Consider the following 19,809-nt stretch of genomic DNA (forward strand, 5'->3'; position numbering starts at 1 on the left):
TAAAAGGCGGAGGGCATGCAACCTGCATGAGTGGGCAAGGGAAAACAGCTCGCTTGAGTTTCGGAAGAGTCCGCGACGGCGGCGGCAACTTGCGTCGTCCTTCGCTCGCCGCTGACACGAACGATGCAAGGCCTCCTCCGTCGAGCGCCCTTGGAGTGAAACATGGCTCAAGGAAACGGCAACGCTCGGGGGTTCGTATACGGCGCAACGCGCACTTCGCATTATCTCCGCCGATGACCTTGTCGCTAACGTTTAGCAATGCTACCCTCGGGGCTGGTTTAACGCACCTGACATAACGTGTCGGCCGAGCGGCCCGAAGCTCGAGTGTGGGTGACTGAACTTGGGCGATTCTTCGTAGAGTAAAACGAGCGTAGTTTTTGCGGGCGAGCAAGGCAAAAATATTGTTTGAACACCCCCTCTGAGGAGTCGTTAACGAGGTTGAAGGGCTATGCGTGACCAACGGCTGTGTCGTTGCCCGCTGATCGCCGAATGGTTCTGACAGTGGGCGCTGTTTACTGTTCTGGGCGTGCTCCCTGACTGGGGTGATTGCGCTGTAGAACTGTGACTGGATCTCCGTTGTTTGGCGAAGGACGTGCGTGCCCTTGGATTGCCGAGCAGTGGTATCTTCTCCTGACTTTCATGAAGCTCTGTCGCATTTGCGGGTGCTATCCTTCGGGAATGCCAATGAACAAATTATCAGAAATTGGTTGAAGTACCTAGAAGCTTATCACTCGCATTGCATGGTTGGTTTTTCCTGTCACATTAAAGTCTGAAAGCGTATTAGGGATGCAATACCTCTAGAGGTGCCCGAACCATCTAGATATCTTTGTGCGCGCGAGTTCCTGAGCGCAGGTTTGTGTGCGCTGAGGCAATCTAAAAGATACCTTTTATCAAGAAATTTAATCGCAATGTTTTCTACCTGTTCAGTAGTAAGGAAGAAAATTCATTAAGGCATGTAGATATCACCACAGCCGATAACAGAAATGCGAACAAAATATAAACAATCATATGTCTATCAATAACGTACGCTAGTACATGCATGCGGCGGACTGGCCAAAAATAGCAGTCCCTCCCTCGATGCCGTATTTCCCACATACAATCCCCTCCAGTAATTGAAAAATCTTTTGAGTAATGGCCCTGCCATATTCAGTGTGGGTATATAACGCAATGGTGCCGCGATACGATAGTTTTTCCCCGAACGGCAGCTTCACTGCAAAGCGCGCAGCACCGTAATGCCGGTTCCATAAAGCGGGATTCACACGACGGAGAAACCCTCTCACGGAGGCGGACGGATATGTGACGTCAACAGCACGTGACCGGATTATCCGGCCTGGCGGCGCATCCACACATGCGGAGCTACGCGGAGTGAGTAGCAGACGACAGCGCCGAGGAACAGGTTCCATTCCCCGGCGAGGGCCACCGCCGTCGAGCGAAAACATGCGGAGGCATTTTCTTTCGCGGAGCCACCGCGGGCTATCCCCACCGAGGGGCGGAGCCTAAAACCGGTCACGTGAGCGGGTCCCGCGGGCCAAAAAGAGAGGGTTTCTCCGTCGTGTGAATCCCGCTTAACCGGCGTCAGTGAGCCTCCTCGATTATCTGTCCCGGATCGTCCGCGGACTGCCTGAGGCGTGATCTGGCGCTCGATTTTCCCATGTATCCCTATGGGACTTCCGGTCCGAAGGCAGTCCTTGGACTGCCCGCGGACAGCCCAGGACTGGTAAGTCGAGCAAGTACATTGAATACTAGCTCTTTCTATATTTGTCGTGACGTCACAGTGATGGCTTGTAAAGCAGAACTCACTTCCGGCACCTGCGCGGTTTTCCGTCGCTTCCACAAAATCAGAAAAAAAAAAAACACTGCAGTAATGTACAGTCATGTACGAATGAAACGCTTACATAACAATGTGAACGAAAACGCGAAAAATCGAATTTTGCTTCATGGAGATCACTCGTTTGTGGTGTATCTGGAGAGTAACGTTTACAAACGTTGCTGCTGCAATGGAGTGATGCGACAACTTGATTTGCATAGGAGGAAATTGCGCTATTTGTGTGTTCCCGATTATATTTGCGCGTTCGCATTTAGGGCTATTTGACGGCTAATATGACTTCATTCATGCAAAAAGAAAAAAATGAAATTTCAAATCAGTAAACATTTAATGAATGTATACAGTGGTCTTTTCTGCTACGTCCTTGCTAGCTACATTGTCATGGCTTGCGGTATTCGAAGAAGCAGTTGCGTTGCTTTTTCAGGAAGAGAGGTACATTGCATTTGGCGAACACAATTGCGCTAAAACTGCCTTGGTAAAGGAGGGTATTGATTTTCTTCTTGTTCTCTTGTTTTTTTTCTTGCGCCATTGCTAAAGCATCCTTTGACCGCTGTTTTGTTGTTTTCAGTTCAGGATGTCCATGGTTGTACACGTGAGATGGAAAGCAAAAAAAAAAAAAAACTGATTAGCATGCTCTGGAACCCTGAGCGCAGCTGTAAGCGTGCCGCTGTTATCTGCGAACAGCTAACGGCGAGTTCGAGTTTTCCGCATACCAACGGCTCAAAGATGCGCACGCCGTGAATACTAGCTTTCCGGAATCAAGAATGAGGATAATCATACGAGCGGAACGGCTTTGATCGTGTACGCCTCAAACCCAAGGACGTGCTTAGAGCACGAGACAAGTGAAGTGCGTACGAACGAGATGTAGCGAAAAGAGTACTGAGACTGATTTGCTTTCAGTAACGATAGTCGTTCGCTTTCGAAATCAAGGTTATTCCCTTCAAGTTAATTAAACGTGGAATTCTGCCCACCAATGGAGACGTTGCTTGTATAGGGATTAAGATCCGACTGGAATGTGGTTCTTCGAGAATTAAAACGAGATGTTTTTATTTTCTGCCAAAAAATTATTGGTGGGTGTTCATAGTGCCATAAATCCTTGCCCTGGTGCAGTAGCCAAGTGCACGCACTGCTTTCCTCACACTTTTCTGAGACCTGACACGTTTGAGTAAACCTGACAAACACAAATGTGTGCAAGTGTAACTCACTATACTTATCATCTGAACGAGAGCCGACTATCAGCGCACTTGGTACAGGACGCGCAAAAGGGACGTGGACACAGCGCTAATTACAACTGGAATTTTAATTGAAAGCGTGAACAAATGGAACAAATGTTCCGCTCTAACAAACACAAGTATGATTGAAGTACGCTAGTATAAGTTTCACTATAGCATGAACAAAACTGACGAAGAAAGATGCCCACACGACGCTCGCTAGTCATGTCACTCCTTTGTGCACCTTTCATCGTCTTGTTTTCGCTAGTGCAATGTATTCAGGTGATAACCAACTGGTCCAACTTTTTGCTTTAATCGAAGAATGCTAATCTCCTCTTTTTGTCGATCGGCCAGATAGGGCAGCTTTTCTCTCTCTCTCTCTCTCTCTCTCTCTCTCTCTCTCTCTCTCTCTCTCTCTCTCTCTCTCTCTCTCTCTCTCTCTCTCTCTCTCTCTCTCTCTCTCTCTCTCCTGTCTTTTCCACGCGCCTCTTCTGTGTCTTGTCCAACAGCGCTTTGCCTGAAGAATAATGCCGAAATACCTACTAGACCACCAGTTTCTTCCGTCACGAATACGCTCACTCTTTACACTTTGTCGTCTGTTTTCGAGGCTACCCAGTCTAAAATCACAACAGGAATACCGCGAAAAAACTAACAAGAATTTCTCTCGTACGACATAAAACTTTGTTGAGCCGACAGAAATCCTGTTGTTACGACAAAGCCATCTGCTGTTACACATTTCTGTCGTAACCACAAAGTCCATTTTCTCAACGACAAACCTTCCTGTAGTCACAACAGAACTACCACTTACGCTACTCTTCACAATGGGCAATAACATTCAAACCATGTGCGACTACTAATGGAACATTAGGATCACGACAAGACAGGAATTCGGCACGACGGAACATCAGAATCAGGACAAGAATACGACGCACGACAGAACATCAGAATCAAGACACGACAAGAATAAGACAAGACGACAGTACGACACGCGAAAATACGACAAACTACAGAAATTCTACTTTTCGTTTTTTTCGAGTGGGTTTTCTTATCCCCTCTACTATGCCCTGTTTTATGTGCAGCGAGCTCTGGGCACTGACGTCCTTCGTGCTGCTGGCTGCACTGTTGCCGTCTTCCTCCCCCGTGCTGTGGAACGTCGAGATACCGCGACCTCCTGGAAAGACCGACTTCGCTCCATGCGACGCCAGGCGCGGCGGCCATCTTGCCAATCTTAACGTCACCCTCCTATTGGCAGCCGCCCACCAGGGAGTGAGGGAGAGCGCAAAGTACCTGCAAAAGCACGGTGAGTACGCTGCACAACGACATTCCGTTCTCAGATGGGTACAGGCCCGTCACTTGATTATGATGGTGATGATTAGTGGCCCTCTCTTCGAATTGGGACGTCAATTATCAGCAACCGACTTGCCTGTTTTATTCTTTTGATTGCTAATTGTATACCCTATGTAACAAGCTAATGACGTGTCATTTGCCAAAGAAACTATAATATATCTATGTTTTAGCTTCTTAGTTTAATTCTAGCTCTGTTCTTAGGAAAGGCTCAAAATACTTTTTTTTCTGTCAAAGGTGGTAGCTGTCCTAGGCTCTCTGCTTTTAGTCCCCCAGCATTCTAATCTTCTTTTCCTCGCCTCGACAGCACTGAAGTTAACTTCCTCTGTGCTACCCTTCAATCCTAGGGCTTCTGGAAGCTGAATATTTCCCTCGTGTAGATATGGATAGATATCCTCGCATTCTAACACTGTGTACCGCATAGTTTCTGTTTCCTTTCCGCAGACCACGCATACCCCATCATTATGTGTATACTTCCCCACAAAGCTCTTAGTTCTTAAGCATCTTTCTCTAGCCTCTAAAAGCAAATACAGTCGAACACGGATATATCGAACTCCAAGGGGATCGCGAAAAAGTTCGATTTACGAAAAATTCGATATAAAAAATATGGTCTCAGAGACCTCACCTGTGGCAGGCGATCACTTACCGATCGACGCTTTCAAGAATGACAACGACTTCCGCAATCATGACGCAACAGGATGCTTTATTTGCGTGAAAAAAAAAAATCGCTGATCTTGGCCTGCTTCTACGTCCTGGAAATGAAATTAAAGACGCTGGTCTCGATCTTCTCGAGGCTGTCCAGGTGCGACAGCCCAGTTCCTTCCATGTCGCCGCAACAACGGCGAATCAAGCTGAACGCAGCAGCCACTTCAGCGACGGAGTACGATCGTGTAGCCACCTCCTCGTCCGGACGATCTTCGCCACTCGAGCTATCAGCCTGGGTTCCTCCGACCGCAGCTACGATATCCTCGTCACCGAGGCTTGCCCTGAACATTGCTGTCAGCGTTCATGAAGTCGTCGGCAGACACTCCGGCTGGAGCAGCAGCCGGGAAAAGGGACAGCTTTGTCGCGTAGTCCACGTTCTTGCGTTTGTTGACGATGGCTGCGGTTGCGGTGGCCATTGCTTCCGCGTCGCTTCACCACCAACCAGTCACACGTGTCGTGCGACGCGTACACGACGCCTGCACAACTAGCGCCTTCGCACACCGTGCACAACACGCACGGAAAAGAAGAACAACGCGCACGCAACACAAGAACTTTGATGGTGACGATTTGAAGGCTCTCTGAACGAACTCCAACAAAGCGCTCGCGATGGACACCTCCGAGAGAAACAGTGATCTACGAAAGGTGCGGGTCAACTTGCGAAACAGCAGCAACAGCAAAATGCAAAAGGAGGAGGCCGCCAGCGCATTCGTTCCTGCTCTTCCCTTCCCCGGGATGACATGGGGAAAGACAGACCCAGAGAGAGTAAAAAACATTTTTATTGGCAAGGCGGGGAGCGTACGCAGCTGGAAAAAAAGCTGTTCCTCAATACGGAGAACCTGCGCAGTCGGAGCGAAGTCGGGAAATCCCTACCTCACACTGTAACATTTTCCGAGCGTTTCGGGCTACTGTCCCTGTCGGGTTTCGGCAAAGGTGCGATGTCTCCCGCTAACCGACCACAGAAATCGGGGGTGCAGCGACCGCCGAAGAGCACCTTCCAGCTCGCGCGGCGTTCGATATACCCAATGTCGGGAAAAATACCGTTCGATGTAAACGTACGAATTCCTATACTTTTACAATGAATTTTCAAGGGGATAATTTATGAGTTCGATATAGACAATAATTCGATATACCCGTGTTCGATATATCCGTGTTCGACTGTACTGCCTTGAAATTATCGCAGAATTTTTTTTTCGTTTTGATGTTTAATTTCTCTCGCCTGTGCATCTCTAACGTAATTTTAGCTTTAATTTTTTCCCCTCCATTTATTTGTTACTATCTCCCTTGCTTTGTTTGGGGTTACTTGGCTGCCTTTGATTCTCCACTGTCGACACGCCGCTGTGGCTCAGTGGCTAAGGCGTTGTGTTGCTGAGCACGAGGACGCGGGTTCGATTCCCGGCCGCGGCGGCCGCTGTTCTGATGGAGACGAAAAGCAAAAAAAAAAAAAAAAAACCCGCCCGTGTGTACGAGATTTCGGCGCACGTTAAGGATCCCCAGGTGGTCGAAATTAATCCGGAGCCCTCCACTACGGCACGCCTCATCGCCTGCGTTGCGTCGGCGCGTTAAACCCTACAATCAATCGATTCTCCATTGTCCTTTCCGTATTTCATCGTTAGACTTCTAGTCTTAATTGCCTTGTCTACTTCCTGCGAGCACCCAGCGCCATCTATGGTTCGCTTGGAACACTCCAAGCTTGGAACACTCCATTTAGGTGGATGTCAAACTTTCCTTCATAGAAACTTACTCCACCTTGGGGATTTCCCCTAAATCTGGTCGATTAACTCCTTCTATATTTTCCAGCAACCCTTAAAGGAACTCCGGTGTTCGGCCTTCTGAGTAGCCAAGCGGCCTTTGGTGTGAATGGCCTGGGTTATGCAGAAATGCGAAAATTTTAGCCAATCAACCCGGTGATTTTTAATACTGTATAATGTTCTTATAGCTCAATTCTACCCGTTGTTCTGCAAACAAGGGTGGTTTCGTATCCTGTAGGGCTATTTAGGGGTGGGGCGCGGCACATCAACACGTTTTGTAGCGTGGGCTACACTGGCCGAGGTTGAGCAGTTTTGCGTGGCTCCTGGAGAGCCGTGTTGCGCATGCGCGAGGAGCAGTGGCGTCACACGGCGCACACCTGGCGCGCCGGAGCCACCGCCGCGCGCGCCTCGCCGGTATGCGCATTTCAGAGGAGTGACGTCATAGCCGCGGCAGACGCACTGGCGCCGGCGCGTGCCCACCTGTGCTCCTCCGTTGCGCAGAGTGTAGCGTGAGCTAAGGTTCAGCTGGTTATTCTTAGCTTTCCTGGTTGTCTAGGATTAGCTTGATTATTATGCTTACTGCTGCTTCAATGGCCCACACATGGTATACTTATTATGTGACACATGTATATTTATCAAGCGGCTCCGGCGCAGCGTCACCAATCACCCCAGAGCTAAGCTGGTTCCACAGGCGCATGCCGGTGTTGCTGCGACGCACGAGCCATCGGTTCCGCACCCGGCCACCGCTCGCATGATTATCAAGTGAACCCGGGCCGCCACGTGCGGAGCGGAGGTCGGCGGAAACGCTGAACCCAAAATCAAAAACTAAAGTTACGTCCGACGGAACTTTAAGCCAGTTACGTGCGACGTAACCCAAAGTTGAAAACTAAAGTTACGTCCGACGGAACTTTAAATCAGCCTCCAGAGTTACGTCCGACGGAATCCAGAATTGAAAGCTAAAGTTACGTCCGGCGGAACTTTAATTAAGCCAGCGTCTAGAGTTACGCCCGGCTTAACCTGTAAATGATAGAAGTTACGTCCGACGTAAGTGAACATTATCGGACGTTCGCCGACCTCGAAAACCTTACGGTACGTCGGAATAAAGTCCCTTCTCCGATGAAAGAACTTTACGTTGGACGTACCCGATGCCCAGAGGCTAAAGAAAGGCACGGCAGACTTAGCCGGTGGATGACTGTACAGTCCCGTCGGATGCGCCCGCAGGTGTATCCTGAGGTTGTGCTGTGTGGTTCCCTCTGGAAATGCAAATCCGGTGCCGCATAAGAAGAGCCTCGCGTGTGATCTCATGCGATTTACATTGGACTAGATTATCGCTGTGATATTGGTCGCTCGAGTGTTCGTCGTCAAAAAAGCCTTTGTTCAAGATGCGTTGTAGACTGGCTTCGTGGCGACAAGATACCGCCTCGCGCTCGTAAACAGAAGTCCTGGGTTCGAATCTCGCGGCTGCAGAACTTTCTTTCACCTCTCTTTTTTTGTGGATATGCTTTTAATTTTTCTGCATCATATTTTTAGAAGACGGACGGCAGTAGTACGTATTGCGCTGCTTTCATCACACAAAGCACTGCAACGATCACTCGATCTTTGGAAGCTGATGTGGAGCGGTACCATTTACCTTACGGTCAACACAACGTAAAAATACATTACATTGGCCAATCTCTTCGGCGCGCATGGGTTCGCGCAGTAGTTTTCGCTGTTGGTTGGTTGGCATTCTCGGGTCATGGCACATTTATATACACACGCGGGGGATTGGCCAAGAAGCTGTCAGCAAAAAATAGGCTGTGATCTAAGTTACTTTAGTTACAAAAATAAGTTGAAAAAGAAAACAAAAAAGCGTTCACTTGGAATGTGATAGAAGGTTCAGGAACACAGGAAAGAATGAAGCATTACAATAAGAAACAGCGCACTTTTTTTACTAGAACAAAGGAGAGAAGCATACAACACAGCTCTACGTGTGTTGTGTACGTCTCTGTTTCGTCATTGTCCAAAATAGTGCACTCTTCAGTCTTCAGGTTCCGGTCAACTACCACCAACTAGTCCAAAGTGGCGCATTAATAAAGGCCAACTGCACTCAAATTTCGCATCGACCAAATTTATTTTTAATGTGTAGTAAGTACCACCAAATCAGCTGGGACACGAGCGGTAGCCCCGTGAAACGCCTCCTTAATCCGTGAGAAGCATTTAAAAAAAGCTCCGCCGCAGACTACGCTGAGCCTGCCGGCGGATCACGTAAACAGCCATGACGTGCCTGTGACGATCCGGTCATCCGGGGCTTCTTCCTTTGACCAGCCACGCAGCTTGCGCACGCTTCACCCGTTTGCTGCTTCTTGCGTGCGTAGAGCATGCGCGCAGGCTTGCTCCCGAGCTGCTGACCGTCCGGCCACTCACTGGACGGCTGCAAGGTCATTTTAATGGCCGCGCTCTCCTCGGTTTCCGTTTCAAAATCGCCGATTTTTGCTGACCGCTTGCAGCGTCTACGCGCGTATTTAACCTTTGTATTTTGCATCCTGCTTTCTTTTTCAGCAGACTATATGGAAATAAGGTTTTCAAGAGGTCGAAATTTTGAGTTCAGTTCGCCTTTAAGAAATAGCAGCCTAGCAGGGCTTGTGGCGCCATTGCCGCCATTACTACCACCGTTACCACAGGTAGAAGAAGAAGCGGAGAAAGCAGATCGAAGCTGTCTGGCTGAGTCGTCCGCCGTCATGTATCAAGGCTCCGAGTACCAGGACTGCGACATCCAGCCGTACCATGACGAGACCGGTGTCCAGGAGGTCCCTTACCCGCCGCAGCCCACCTCACCGCCAGAGCCCGAGTGCACAGCTGTCCAGACGCGGTCGCAGACGCTCGTGCCGAGGTCACCCAGCCGGCTGCCGTACGTGGCCGTGTGCAGCGTGGGCCTGCTCGTAATCGTCGTCGCCACCGCCGTCACCGCCCACAAGCTACACACGGGACAGCACGCCATCGCGCTCTTCAACAACTCCACGGCCCTCCTCCTGAAACCCTCCGGCAACAGTCCCGCCCTCAGCGACAACGCCGCCGCGCAGAACCGATACCTGGTCAAGCACGAAAGGAACCTCGTAGCCGAGACGACCTGCAGGACGGACGTATGCGCGTGGGCCGAGAACTACCTGCGCGGAAGGCTCAACTTGAGCGTCAATCCGTGCATCGACTTCTACGGCCACGTCTGCTCGCGGCACTGGGAGGCGGGTGACATGGGCGCGCACTCGAGGGCTTACCGGGAGCGGACGTCGGGCATGATGATGCTGGACGTGGAGAGGTTCTTCCGGGACTATTTGAGGGAGAACGAAGGGCGCTACCACCAGTTTCCAGGGGTGTTCTTGCACCAGGCCATCTCGCTGCTTCCCAAATGCCAGTCTGAAGAAAAGGACGACAAGAACCTCACTTACTTGAGGCGGCTTCTGGAGGAATACAATCTGGGCGGCTGGCCCTACAGGAAGGCCCCTCGCGATGCAGACATTGTCACCATCTCAGCCTTTGTGGACCGAGAATTGGGGGTGTTCCCGTTCGCGAGGGTGTTCCTCCGAAAGCCCTTCGAAGACGACCGCGGCTACACGGTTCACGTCGAAGCGCCGAGCCTTACCTTGAAGAGGTACAACCTGGCGTACCTCAGCGAGCCGCCGGAGAACTTCACGCGCAAGGTGGCTCTTGCCTTGTCTCTCGTGGACAGCGAGAAAGACATCGCCGAGCGAGCCGCAGATATTGCGCTTCTCGAGAATAAGTTTCACAACATCACGACAGTACCACGCTTCATCGAATTCCAGGACAGACTCAAGAGTCTGTCCCAGATAGACCGCAAGGGAAAGTGGAACTGGAAGCAGTACTTGACGATTGTCTTCCAGGACATCGTCAAGTTCGACGACAACGCTTCTGTTGCCGTTATGAGCCCGGACTACGTAAGGAACTTGGCGCCTCTTGTAAACGAGACGGACACTGTAACTCTGTTGAATTACGTGGGTTACCGCCTCGTGGTGCACATTTCCCCCCTTCTTCCCAAGGTTGCAAGTCCTCTGCTGCGTCTGAGCCACGACGACCACCTGGATTTCACGTCAGACCGACTGCAGGCATGCATGTACATGCTGGAGCGAGTTTACAAGCACGGCATGCGCTTCTTCGGTCGGATGACCTTCAGCAAGGGGAACACTTCACTGCTTCTGAAGCACTACGACTACAGCATGTCGAGCCTCGAGGTGGAGCTGAAGCACGCCATCACGGACCGCCTTCTGTCCTCTTCGTCGTGGCTGGGACGTTCGGCGATCGGCATCGGCGTCGACAAGCTGGAGAACATGCGCTTCGTCTTCCTGGGCAGCACCGACGACATAAACACCGTCGCGAACTACTACAACTTCATCGCCCAGCCTCTGGAACCGAGCCAACTGCTCGAGAGTTACCGGGAGCTGCAAGCCGGAACGATGAGCGTGTACTGGCAGACCAAACCTCCGAAAGAGGATCTGGACGCGAGGTACGACCACACGGCACTGTCGCCCGGACACGAATACTTCTTCGCTCGGAACGTGCTGTTCATACCACACTCGAATGTCGCCTTCCTCAACGACATAACCAAGAGCATCGACCCTATCCTGTATCCTCTCGTCCTCGGCGAGATTCTGCGAGGCATGTTCGGTGCCGTGGACAGGCGCGGCGCCACCGTGAACCATAACCTGGCACTCGCCACGTGGTGGGACGCTGACGAGATGAGCAAGTACTCCCAGCTGGAACTGTGCTTCGAGGAGCAGTACTACGTGGCGATACGCGATCTCATAGGGGACAACTTCGAGACGCGCATGAGACTGGATGAGAACATCGCGGACAACGCCATCTTGGGCCCGCTTCACGACATATATATGAAGGTGCTCATGTCCTGGAACTTCGCCGCGGGGCTGAAGCTGCCCGTGGACGGCCGACAGCTGGACATGGAGCAATTGTTCTTCATTTTGTACGCCGTCGGACTTTGCGACAACCCGAACCACAAATTTTGGAAGCGAAAGTTGAGGTTCGGCGAGATCCCTGGCAAGCTCAGGGTCAACATACCGCTGATGAACTTCCCCAAGTTCTCGGCCGCCTTTGGCTGTGCAAGGGGCTTTCCCATGAACCCCGCACGCAAGTGCATGATCTGGTGAAGTCCTTGAATGGCCCTGCGGCGTCCCAGAACCAGTTTAAACACTTTCGGGCGTGAACCATTCGAATTGTGGTCTCAATTATTTCTATCGACTACCGTAATTAAAAAAATGTGATCCCCGATGAAGTCAAGCGCTTGGAAAGATGACCATTATCAGCGATCATCGTATTTGGCAAAACATAATTCTGGGAAAAGTCACAGTGGCCGATAAGTACGAGGCACATTTTATGCGCCAAGGCATTGAGTAAAAAAAATAGCAGTGGCTTAGCTCGGCTATATATGCTAGGATATACGAAGCGTGAGCTAAGGCTCAGGTGGTTATTCTTAGCTTTCCTGGTTGTCTAGGAAATGCCCCGTTATATGTACACCCATACTGATACCCCTGCGCATGCGCACTAAATGAGAGGCGCTATTTAGTCCGCTGTACCTTTCTTTAGCCTCTGGACATCGAGTACGTCCGACGTAAAGTGCTTTCGACGGTGGAGGGACTTCATATGGATGTACCGTAAGATTTTCCGGGTCGGCGTACGTACGACGTATCTTTAACCGCTGGGGTCGAGATACGTCCGGCGTACCTTTAATTTTCATTTCCGTCGGACGTAACTTCAATATTATTTACAGGTTAAGCCGCCGGACGTAACTCAAGACGCTGGCTTACTGGGTTCCGTCGGACGTGACTCTAGACACTGTCTTAAAGTTCCGTCAGGCGTAACTTTTTGGGTTACGTCGGACGTCACTCTAGACACTGCGTTCCTTCATTTGCAGCAATGAAAGCATTCAATAGGTGACCGGTAAAAAGCGCAAAGGCTCATGGGTACATTGTTTTCTCCCGCGGAGTGCCACCACTTCCGGTTCGGGAGCTCTCCTGGCCTTTCACGCGCGTGTGTGCTTGTTGTTTATAGGTTTTTACCGGGACAAAAAATGCTCTTGCATCGGGAACTTCCATAACTAACAACGATTGACCCTACTAGGGGTTTATCTGACAGGTAAGCGCCCTGTGACAAATAAACAACACACACGCGCACGCCTGAAAGTCGCCGACGTACGGGAGGGCAGGAGAAATATCGAACCGGAAGTTGAGGGAGCAGACGACGTACCCGTGAGCCTTTGCGCTTTTTACCGGTCACCTATAGCTACATTTAAAAGAAAGTCACAAAAGCAAAGCACAAACGGAAGGTGTATCTGCTGCGACGACCAAATCACGCAGTGCCGCTCCGTGCTGGCGATAACTTTAGCTTTCGCAGGGCTTCCAGACGCGAACGAAAGGGTGAAAACGTTTATCAGACGTGTTGCAAAGTCCCTTTAATGTCAACAAAGTGGCGACGTCTGTAGAAGCACTGCAAACAGACAGCGATGGACAGGCATTACCGGCTGCTGACCTTTTGACGAAATATTTTGGTCCTTCCGGCGTGCTGTAGTAGTTTCCCCCCAAAACCTTAATTGTCCTTTGCAATTCATCTGTCGTGTCTAGAAACGTCTAGCGGAGTAGAGTGAATATATCCGCTCTTGTGTCTATAAACGTATCCTGCGGTCTAGAGCCAACCTCTTCGCTCTCGTGTCTAGAAACGTGTCTTGCGGTGTAGAACTAATCTCTCCGCTCTCGTGTCTAGAAACGTGTCTTGTGGTGTAGAGCCAATCTCTCCACTATCATGTCTAGACACGCGTATTGCGGTGTAGAGCCAATCTCTCGCACGAAGACGGCCTCGATGTATTAGGATTGCTTTGCTCAAATTGGGGACCTCAGTGGTGCGGATGTTGCAGGCTTCCAGAAGTCCAAGTACGAGAACGTGACCTGGCCACGGCTACGGCGACGGCCGGGCGCCCGCGATTTCGAGACGGTCGCCTACGCCTCCCAGTTTGCCACGGAATACATTGCTCGTAGGTAGGCAGCATTCGCAGATCGATGGAAGTTTTATTCAACTCTGAGCAAGATGACGATGGTTTAGGGCCGTCGTCTTGCAGGAGAGGCGTCGAATACATTTCACTGCAGGCGAAAGCAAGGCGAAGACGAAGAAAGATGCACACAGGATGCTCGCTAGACTTCAGCAGACGGGCGTCCTGTGTGCATCTTCGTCCTCGTCTTGTTTTCACCAGTGAAGTGTATTGAAATAATAACAAGCTAGCCCAACTTTTTGGCTTAGCTGTGTACAATTAAGCCAGCTAAGCCATTCTGGACTGAGGAATATAGTCCTAAGTCTAGGATGGCTTGGAACTTGTTGGCAGTCCCCCTGGCTCTCTTCCCCAGTCTATATACGCTGATCCGAGAAGTCAGAGCAGATCAGCTGCTCTAGGAACTACTAATATGACCGGTTAGATGTTAAAATAAGGGTGGGGGTTTGTTGGCACTCCCGTACCAAATGGTGTAAGGTGCCAGTAGACGGGCAGTATTTACAACCACCGGCATACCGAGTGGGACACCATACATGAGAGTATTATGGGGATATCAATCTTCTTTGTAAACACCTAAAGGTGCTTGTGCCAACTGGAGAGAGTTGCGAATGTGCAAAACCTATTTGGCTGCCCGTGAGAGAGTTTACTAATTCCTAAAACGTGTTCCTTTGAATATACTAGCATCGAGGACTTTGCAAATACATTTCGTACGAACAGAGAATTTAAAGTGTGTTATAGCATAATATGGCCTAACAAGGCTCTGCGACTTTAATGCAGGTTGAAGCTGAAATCGGACGACGTCCACAAGTTCGTTGCCTGCATCGATGTCGGAGAGACTGTGTTAAGTCGCATCTGCCCGAAGGACCTGACGGACGACTACGTGTGCCCGCGAAAGGCACTACGGTACCGCACTGCGGATGGCAGCTGCAACAACTTCGATCAACCGTGGCGAGGCTCCACCTTCTCGACGCTCGTCAGACTCCTGCCAGCCAGGTACGCAGACGGTACGTTCTCCTTTAGGCCGTCTTTTAAGGCGAAATATTGGGAGGTGACCTTGAATGACCTCGACGTCGACACGAACGGTACAAAAACCGAAGGAAGGCAATATGCTCACTATAGCACGTCAGCACGATTACCAAAGTGAATTAATGACCAATTGATAGTATTGACTGGCCAGGTGAGATAATTCAGTTGGATTGGGATGGATTAATGGATTGAGACAATTTATCAAGGGGGATTTAAATTAATTAGAATGTAAAAATGATTCATAGTAATGATGAGTAAGGTGGGATTAAGGAGAATTAAGATGGATTACGGGGAATTAATTTGAATAAAGGTGAGTTAGAAGATATATTAAGGTGGATTAAGATGGATTGAGACGGTGCAATAGCGTGGCTGCTGTGTCAGTGGGTGTACGTGTATATAAAACGTACCCGTAACAATAGAACGCCAGGCTGCCACCTTCAATTAAAACACGCAAGAAGAACTAAGTGCGCGAGAATTTTTTAATTCAGTAAACTCTCATAACGGAATCGGTTTATTCTAATTCTCCCTTTAGTCAAAGTTTCTTCGGGCCACACGAGTGGAGAGAGATAATGAATCCCATTCGTTATTAACAAATAGCCGCTTATAACCGTCAGTTTCTTGTACCGAGGACTTCATTATAGCATGTGCTTATTGTACGTGGCGTTCTTCGGCTAGCAACGTGAAGGTTTGGGTGGGACCACATTTTCATCCTCGCCACTCCTGCCGCAATGGTTCTGCCGCAGGACCACATTTTCATCCTCGCCACTCCTGCCGCAATGGTTCTGCCGCAGGACCACATTTTCATCCTCACCACTCCTGCCGCAATGGTTCTGCCGCAGGACCACATTTTCATCCTCGCCACTCCTGCCGCAATGGTTCTGCGCAGGACCCCATTTTCATCCTCGCCACTCCTGCCGCAATGGTTCTGCCGCAGGACCACATTTTCATCCTCGCCACTCCTGCCGCAATGGTTCTGCCGCAGGACCACATTTGCATCCTCGCCACTCCTGCCGCAATGGTTCTGCCGCAGGACCACATTTTCATCCTCGCCACTCTTGCCGCAATGGTTCTGCCGCAGGACCACATTTCCATTCTCGCCACTCCTGCCGCAATGGTTCTGCCGCAGAACATTTTGCCAGAACATTGCCACTCCTGCCGCAATGGTTCTGCCGCAGGACCACATTTTCATCTTCGCCACTCCTGCCGCAATGGTTCTGCCGCAGGACCACATTTTCATCCTCGCCACTCCTGCCGCAATGGTTCTGCCGCAGGACCACATTTCCATTCTCGCCACTCCTGCCGCAATGGTTCTGCCGCAGAACATTTTGCCAGAACATTGCCACTCCTGCCGCAATGGTTCTGCCGCAGGACCACATTTTCATCCTCGCCACTCCTGCCGCAATGGTCCTGCCGCAGAACGTCACCTAGTTGCATTTTATAATAGCAAACCTGAAAGCGAAGTATGTATATAGGCGCTACCACTAATGGCAAGGTTCGTACATGCCAACATTGCTTCATGCACAAGTAGCCTTGGAAGGGTTAAGGCAAAAGAAAAGAACACGAAGGAGAAATTACAACATTCTTATGAATAAAAATTCAAATCGGATAGGCTTTTACGAAAATAAATAAAAATTCAGGCTAGACAATGGAATTGAAGAGCGCTGCCTCGGGCGTTGCAAGGCACAGCAAAAACAAAAACAAAAAGATGATGTACGGGTTGGAAGCGGTGTTGGCAACATACCGCATAGAAGCTGAACCAAAACAAAAGAAAAATAAACGATTCTGCCTCGCGCTGTCGCGAGCGGCGCGAAACACAACAAAAACAACACATGCTACTCTGTTCGCCTGGTTTAAACGCCACAGATCGTATAAACTTTGCCCGGTCGCCGGAAAAGAATACGAGAAGAAGACGATAAAATAATGAGTGCTACGCACTGGGTATTTCTAGTATAGGCAGTTTCTGACTTTTTTTTTTTATTCTTTCTCTGTGTGGAAGGCATGTGGTTGGTGTCAGCGGATCTGCTCTTGCAAATGGAGCGTGGTAGTCTACTTACTGCGCTTTCCGCCGCGACCTCAGCTCTTTTCGACGGAGTTTTTAACCCATGTGCAGTAATTTTCATTTGTTTCCGGAAACTCAAAGCAATGTGTATTTTTTTATTAAAAGAACTGTGTTAGCATGGGCTATGCACTTGCATTTTGTATAACATGTACTGAGAATTTCCTTTACGCTAAATAATGTTGACATGAATTAGACGTGCCACCACTGTTACTCTTAAAAAAAAGGTCGTGAAAGGGTAGTGATGGCCGTATTTACGAACTCATTACTAAACTTGCTACCCACCGGTACGGTACGTAGGCTTAGCTGCAACTGCATGGTTAGGAAATTAACTGGGTGTGGGAAGCAGTATACACTAGACTAAGGTCGTGCTTATGACTAGGTTATGCATGGCCAGGGCCCAGTTAGTAAACGCATGTAGCTCAGAAGGGTGTATCGCTAGGACTTTACTAGTCAATGTAGTTGGGTTTACTGCCTGCTTCATGATTTTGAAGGTACGTTGCGCTTGCTGTGAACACAAAGACTTGCACGGGAAAAAAACGTAGACTTTCCCGAGTGGATGGCGCACTAACAACTCTTTTTTTTCGCCGTTCTCTCGTGAAAGTCTACGTTTTTTTCCCGCGTCTTTGTGTACACAGCAAGCGCAACGTACCTTCAAAATCATGTTACACCAACTAGCCCGACATCAAACTTTACTGCCTGCTTCAGTTAGTAACCCTGACTAGTGCTGCATTTACTACCTCCAGTTACTAAGCACCTAGTGCATACTGGGACAAGTAACTTGTTAGTGTTCCGTTAGTGAATGCCACAACCTGTATCAGTTAGAAGCCTTATTGGCACACATATTCTTGTGATTTGTTTCCTCTGCAGTGATGCCAGACTTATGAGGTCAAGAAGTTATGGAGAATACCTCAGTAACCTCATATTTGCTGATGACGTTGCCTTGCTGAGTAACTCGGGGGACGAATTGCAAAGCATGCTTTCCGCACTGGGCGAACAGAGTAGAACCGTGGGCCTGAAAATTAATATGCAGAAAACTAAAGTAATGAGCAATAACCTCGGGACAGCCCAGAAGTTTGAGATAGGTGGCGAGGCAGTGGAAGTGGTAAGCGAATATATCTACTTAGGCCAAGTTGTGACCCGAGATCCCGGATCAGAATGGGGTGGGGTGAATACGGCAGACATTCTCAGATAATGAATAGCAGCCTACCTGTTGCGACGGATTCAGTCGCAGAACGCGAAGACGAAAGAAACCCCGCAGAAGCGGGAGAATGGACGAAGCAAAGCGCGCGCCGCCGCCGCCGGGGGCTGTCAACTGGGACGCTTGGAGCCAACACATCCATCGTGCCATCGCATCCAACGAGCAGAAACATCCAATTTCGTGCCAGCACATCCAACGTGCCATCACATCCAACGTGCCATCACATCCAACGAGCAGAAACATCCAATTTTGGCCACTGCATCCAACGTGCCATCACATCCAACGTGCCGCTACATCCAACGCGCCACTACATCCAACGTGCCACCACATCCAACGTGCCATTACATCCAATTTCAGCAAGTACATCCAATGCACCACACCTCCAACGTTTCATTACTTCCGGTGCAAATGCCCTCTTGCCTAACATCTTGTTTACGAACGTATTGAAAGGGCGCATGCAGTACGAACGAGTGAAGAAACAGTACACGAGAGTTATTTGCGATTTAACCTATTTTTAGTTCATGATAGTAAAGAAACCTGAGAGGGCTACAGTTTTATCCAGGATCGGGTATGACCCTCAGTGAGAGTAACTATTTTCTCTTTGCACTTTACGGGCCTACGACAACGCCTGCGTAAATGAGCGCCACTGCAAGGGGAAAAGAGTCTGCGCCTTTATAACGTAATAACAAATAAGTTTCAATTTCTTGGGGTTTTGTATTTGTGTGCGTTTCTTGCTCCTAATAACGGAAGTACTAAATTCGATATTAGCAATGGGGTCCTATTCTGGCCTCGCCATACGCTATTCGACGGGGTTGATGCGTCCGCTATCCATAAAGATGACGGGTAAACATTGCAAGGCTTAAAAAACAAACTTTAATTAAGGATAAATGAAAAAGAGGAAAAGGTTACTAGTCTAGAAAAGAAAAGTCCCTTCCTCTGGTTAGCTCCGTAAAAAAAGTGGTGCTGTCTCAAGGGCTGGCAGCGGCAGACTGGTGGTCGTGGCATCTCTGGACCCAGTCGCGGCACGGTTCCGCGTAACGTAACTCAACACCTCGCCGGGGTTGCAGAGCAGCAGGAGAAACGGGCCGAATTCCTTTTCCGGCCGTCCCCGGCTCGGAGAGGGAAGGAGAAGCGCGCGCACACGCACAAGAACAAACACACAACACACTAGTTTCACCCTCCGAGGGACACCGGCTGACTGGGAGTTCAGAGTTTGTGGCCCCTCGCTGCCTGCGCAGGAATACGAGAAGAACAGCAGTCATGGGCACGTTACCAGGAAAAAGTAACTGTGTTACAGCTGCAGGCCAAAAGCAAAAACGCCCGTGTGTGCGAGATTTCGGCGCACGTTAAAGATCCCCAGGCGGTCAAAATTAATCCGGAGCCCCCCACTACGGCGCGCCTCATCGCCTGCGTTGCGTCGGTGCGTTAAACCCCACAAATCAGTCAACCTAATTTGAGTGCCGCCGTGAAAGCGGAAGGTGATGACGGCTTTGCGAGAGACTCTATGTTTTGTAATTAACAAAACATTGAGTTTTGTTTATCACATTGGGTTACAAAATATAAAGTTTTGTAACACTTTAATGCCGCTGTTCCGACTGATAAGTTTTTGCTAACTGCATAGTTAAACTATCTCATTCTCATTTATAAGTCA

At 49.6% G+C, this 19,809-nt stretch overlaps 2 protein-coding genes across 4 annotated transcripts in view; both read left to right on the plus strand.

The window, feature by feature from the left end:
* The window catches only part of LOC144138107 (salivary peroxidase/catechol oxidase-like), a 51,441-nt gene continuing 31,632 nt past the window's right edge, over window positions 1-19,809 (plus strand). The window contains exons 1-4 of one of the 3 annotated variants that reach the window (XM_077670210.1): window positions 1-191; window positions 4,116-4,336; window positions 13,747-13,867; window positions 14,653-14,879. In XM_077670210.1, coding sequence (XP_077526336.1) covers window positions 163-191; window positions 4,116-4,336; window positions 13,747-13,867; window positions 14,653-14,879 — 598 coding nt within the window. In that variant the 5' untranslated portion in view covers window positions 1-162. The remainder of the gene's footprint in view (window positions 192-4,115; window positions 4,337-13,746; window positions 13,868-14,652; window positions 14,880-19,809) is intronic. The other 2 variants (XR_013315819.1, XM_077670211.1) reach the window with 2 other exon arrangements.
* On the plus strand, window positions 9,551-12,008 carry LOC144138942 (neprilysin-2-like). The gene has a single exon (XM_077671455.1). The coding sequence runs from the start codon at window positions 9,551-9,553 to the stop codon at window positions 11,984-11,986; it is 2,436 nt and encodes an 811-aa protein (XP_077527581.1). The 3' UTR covers window positions 11,987-12,008.

Source organism: Haemaphysalis longicornis, unplaced genomic scaffold, assembly GCF_048455015.1.
Source record: "Haemaphysalis longicornis isolate Haplotype H1 unplaced genomic scaffold, Haemaphysalis longicornis Haplotype H1 scaffold_5, whole genome shotgun sequence".
NCBI lineage: Eukaryota > Metazoa > Arthropoda > Arachnida > Ixodida > Ixodidae > Haemaphysalis > Haemaphysalis longicornis.

Bases quoted from the DNA above. Each gene is read 5' to 3' on its own strand.
- LOC144138942 (XM_077671455.1), top strand. From the start codon at position 9,551: ATGTATCAAGGCTCCGAGTACCAGGACTGCGACATCCAGCCGTACCAT.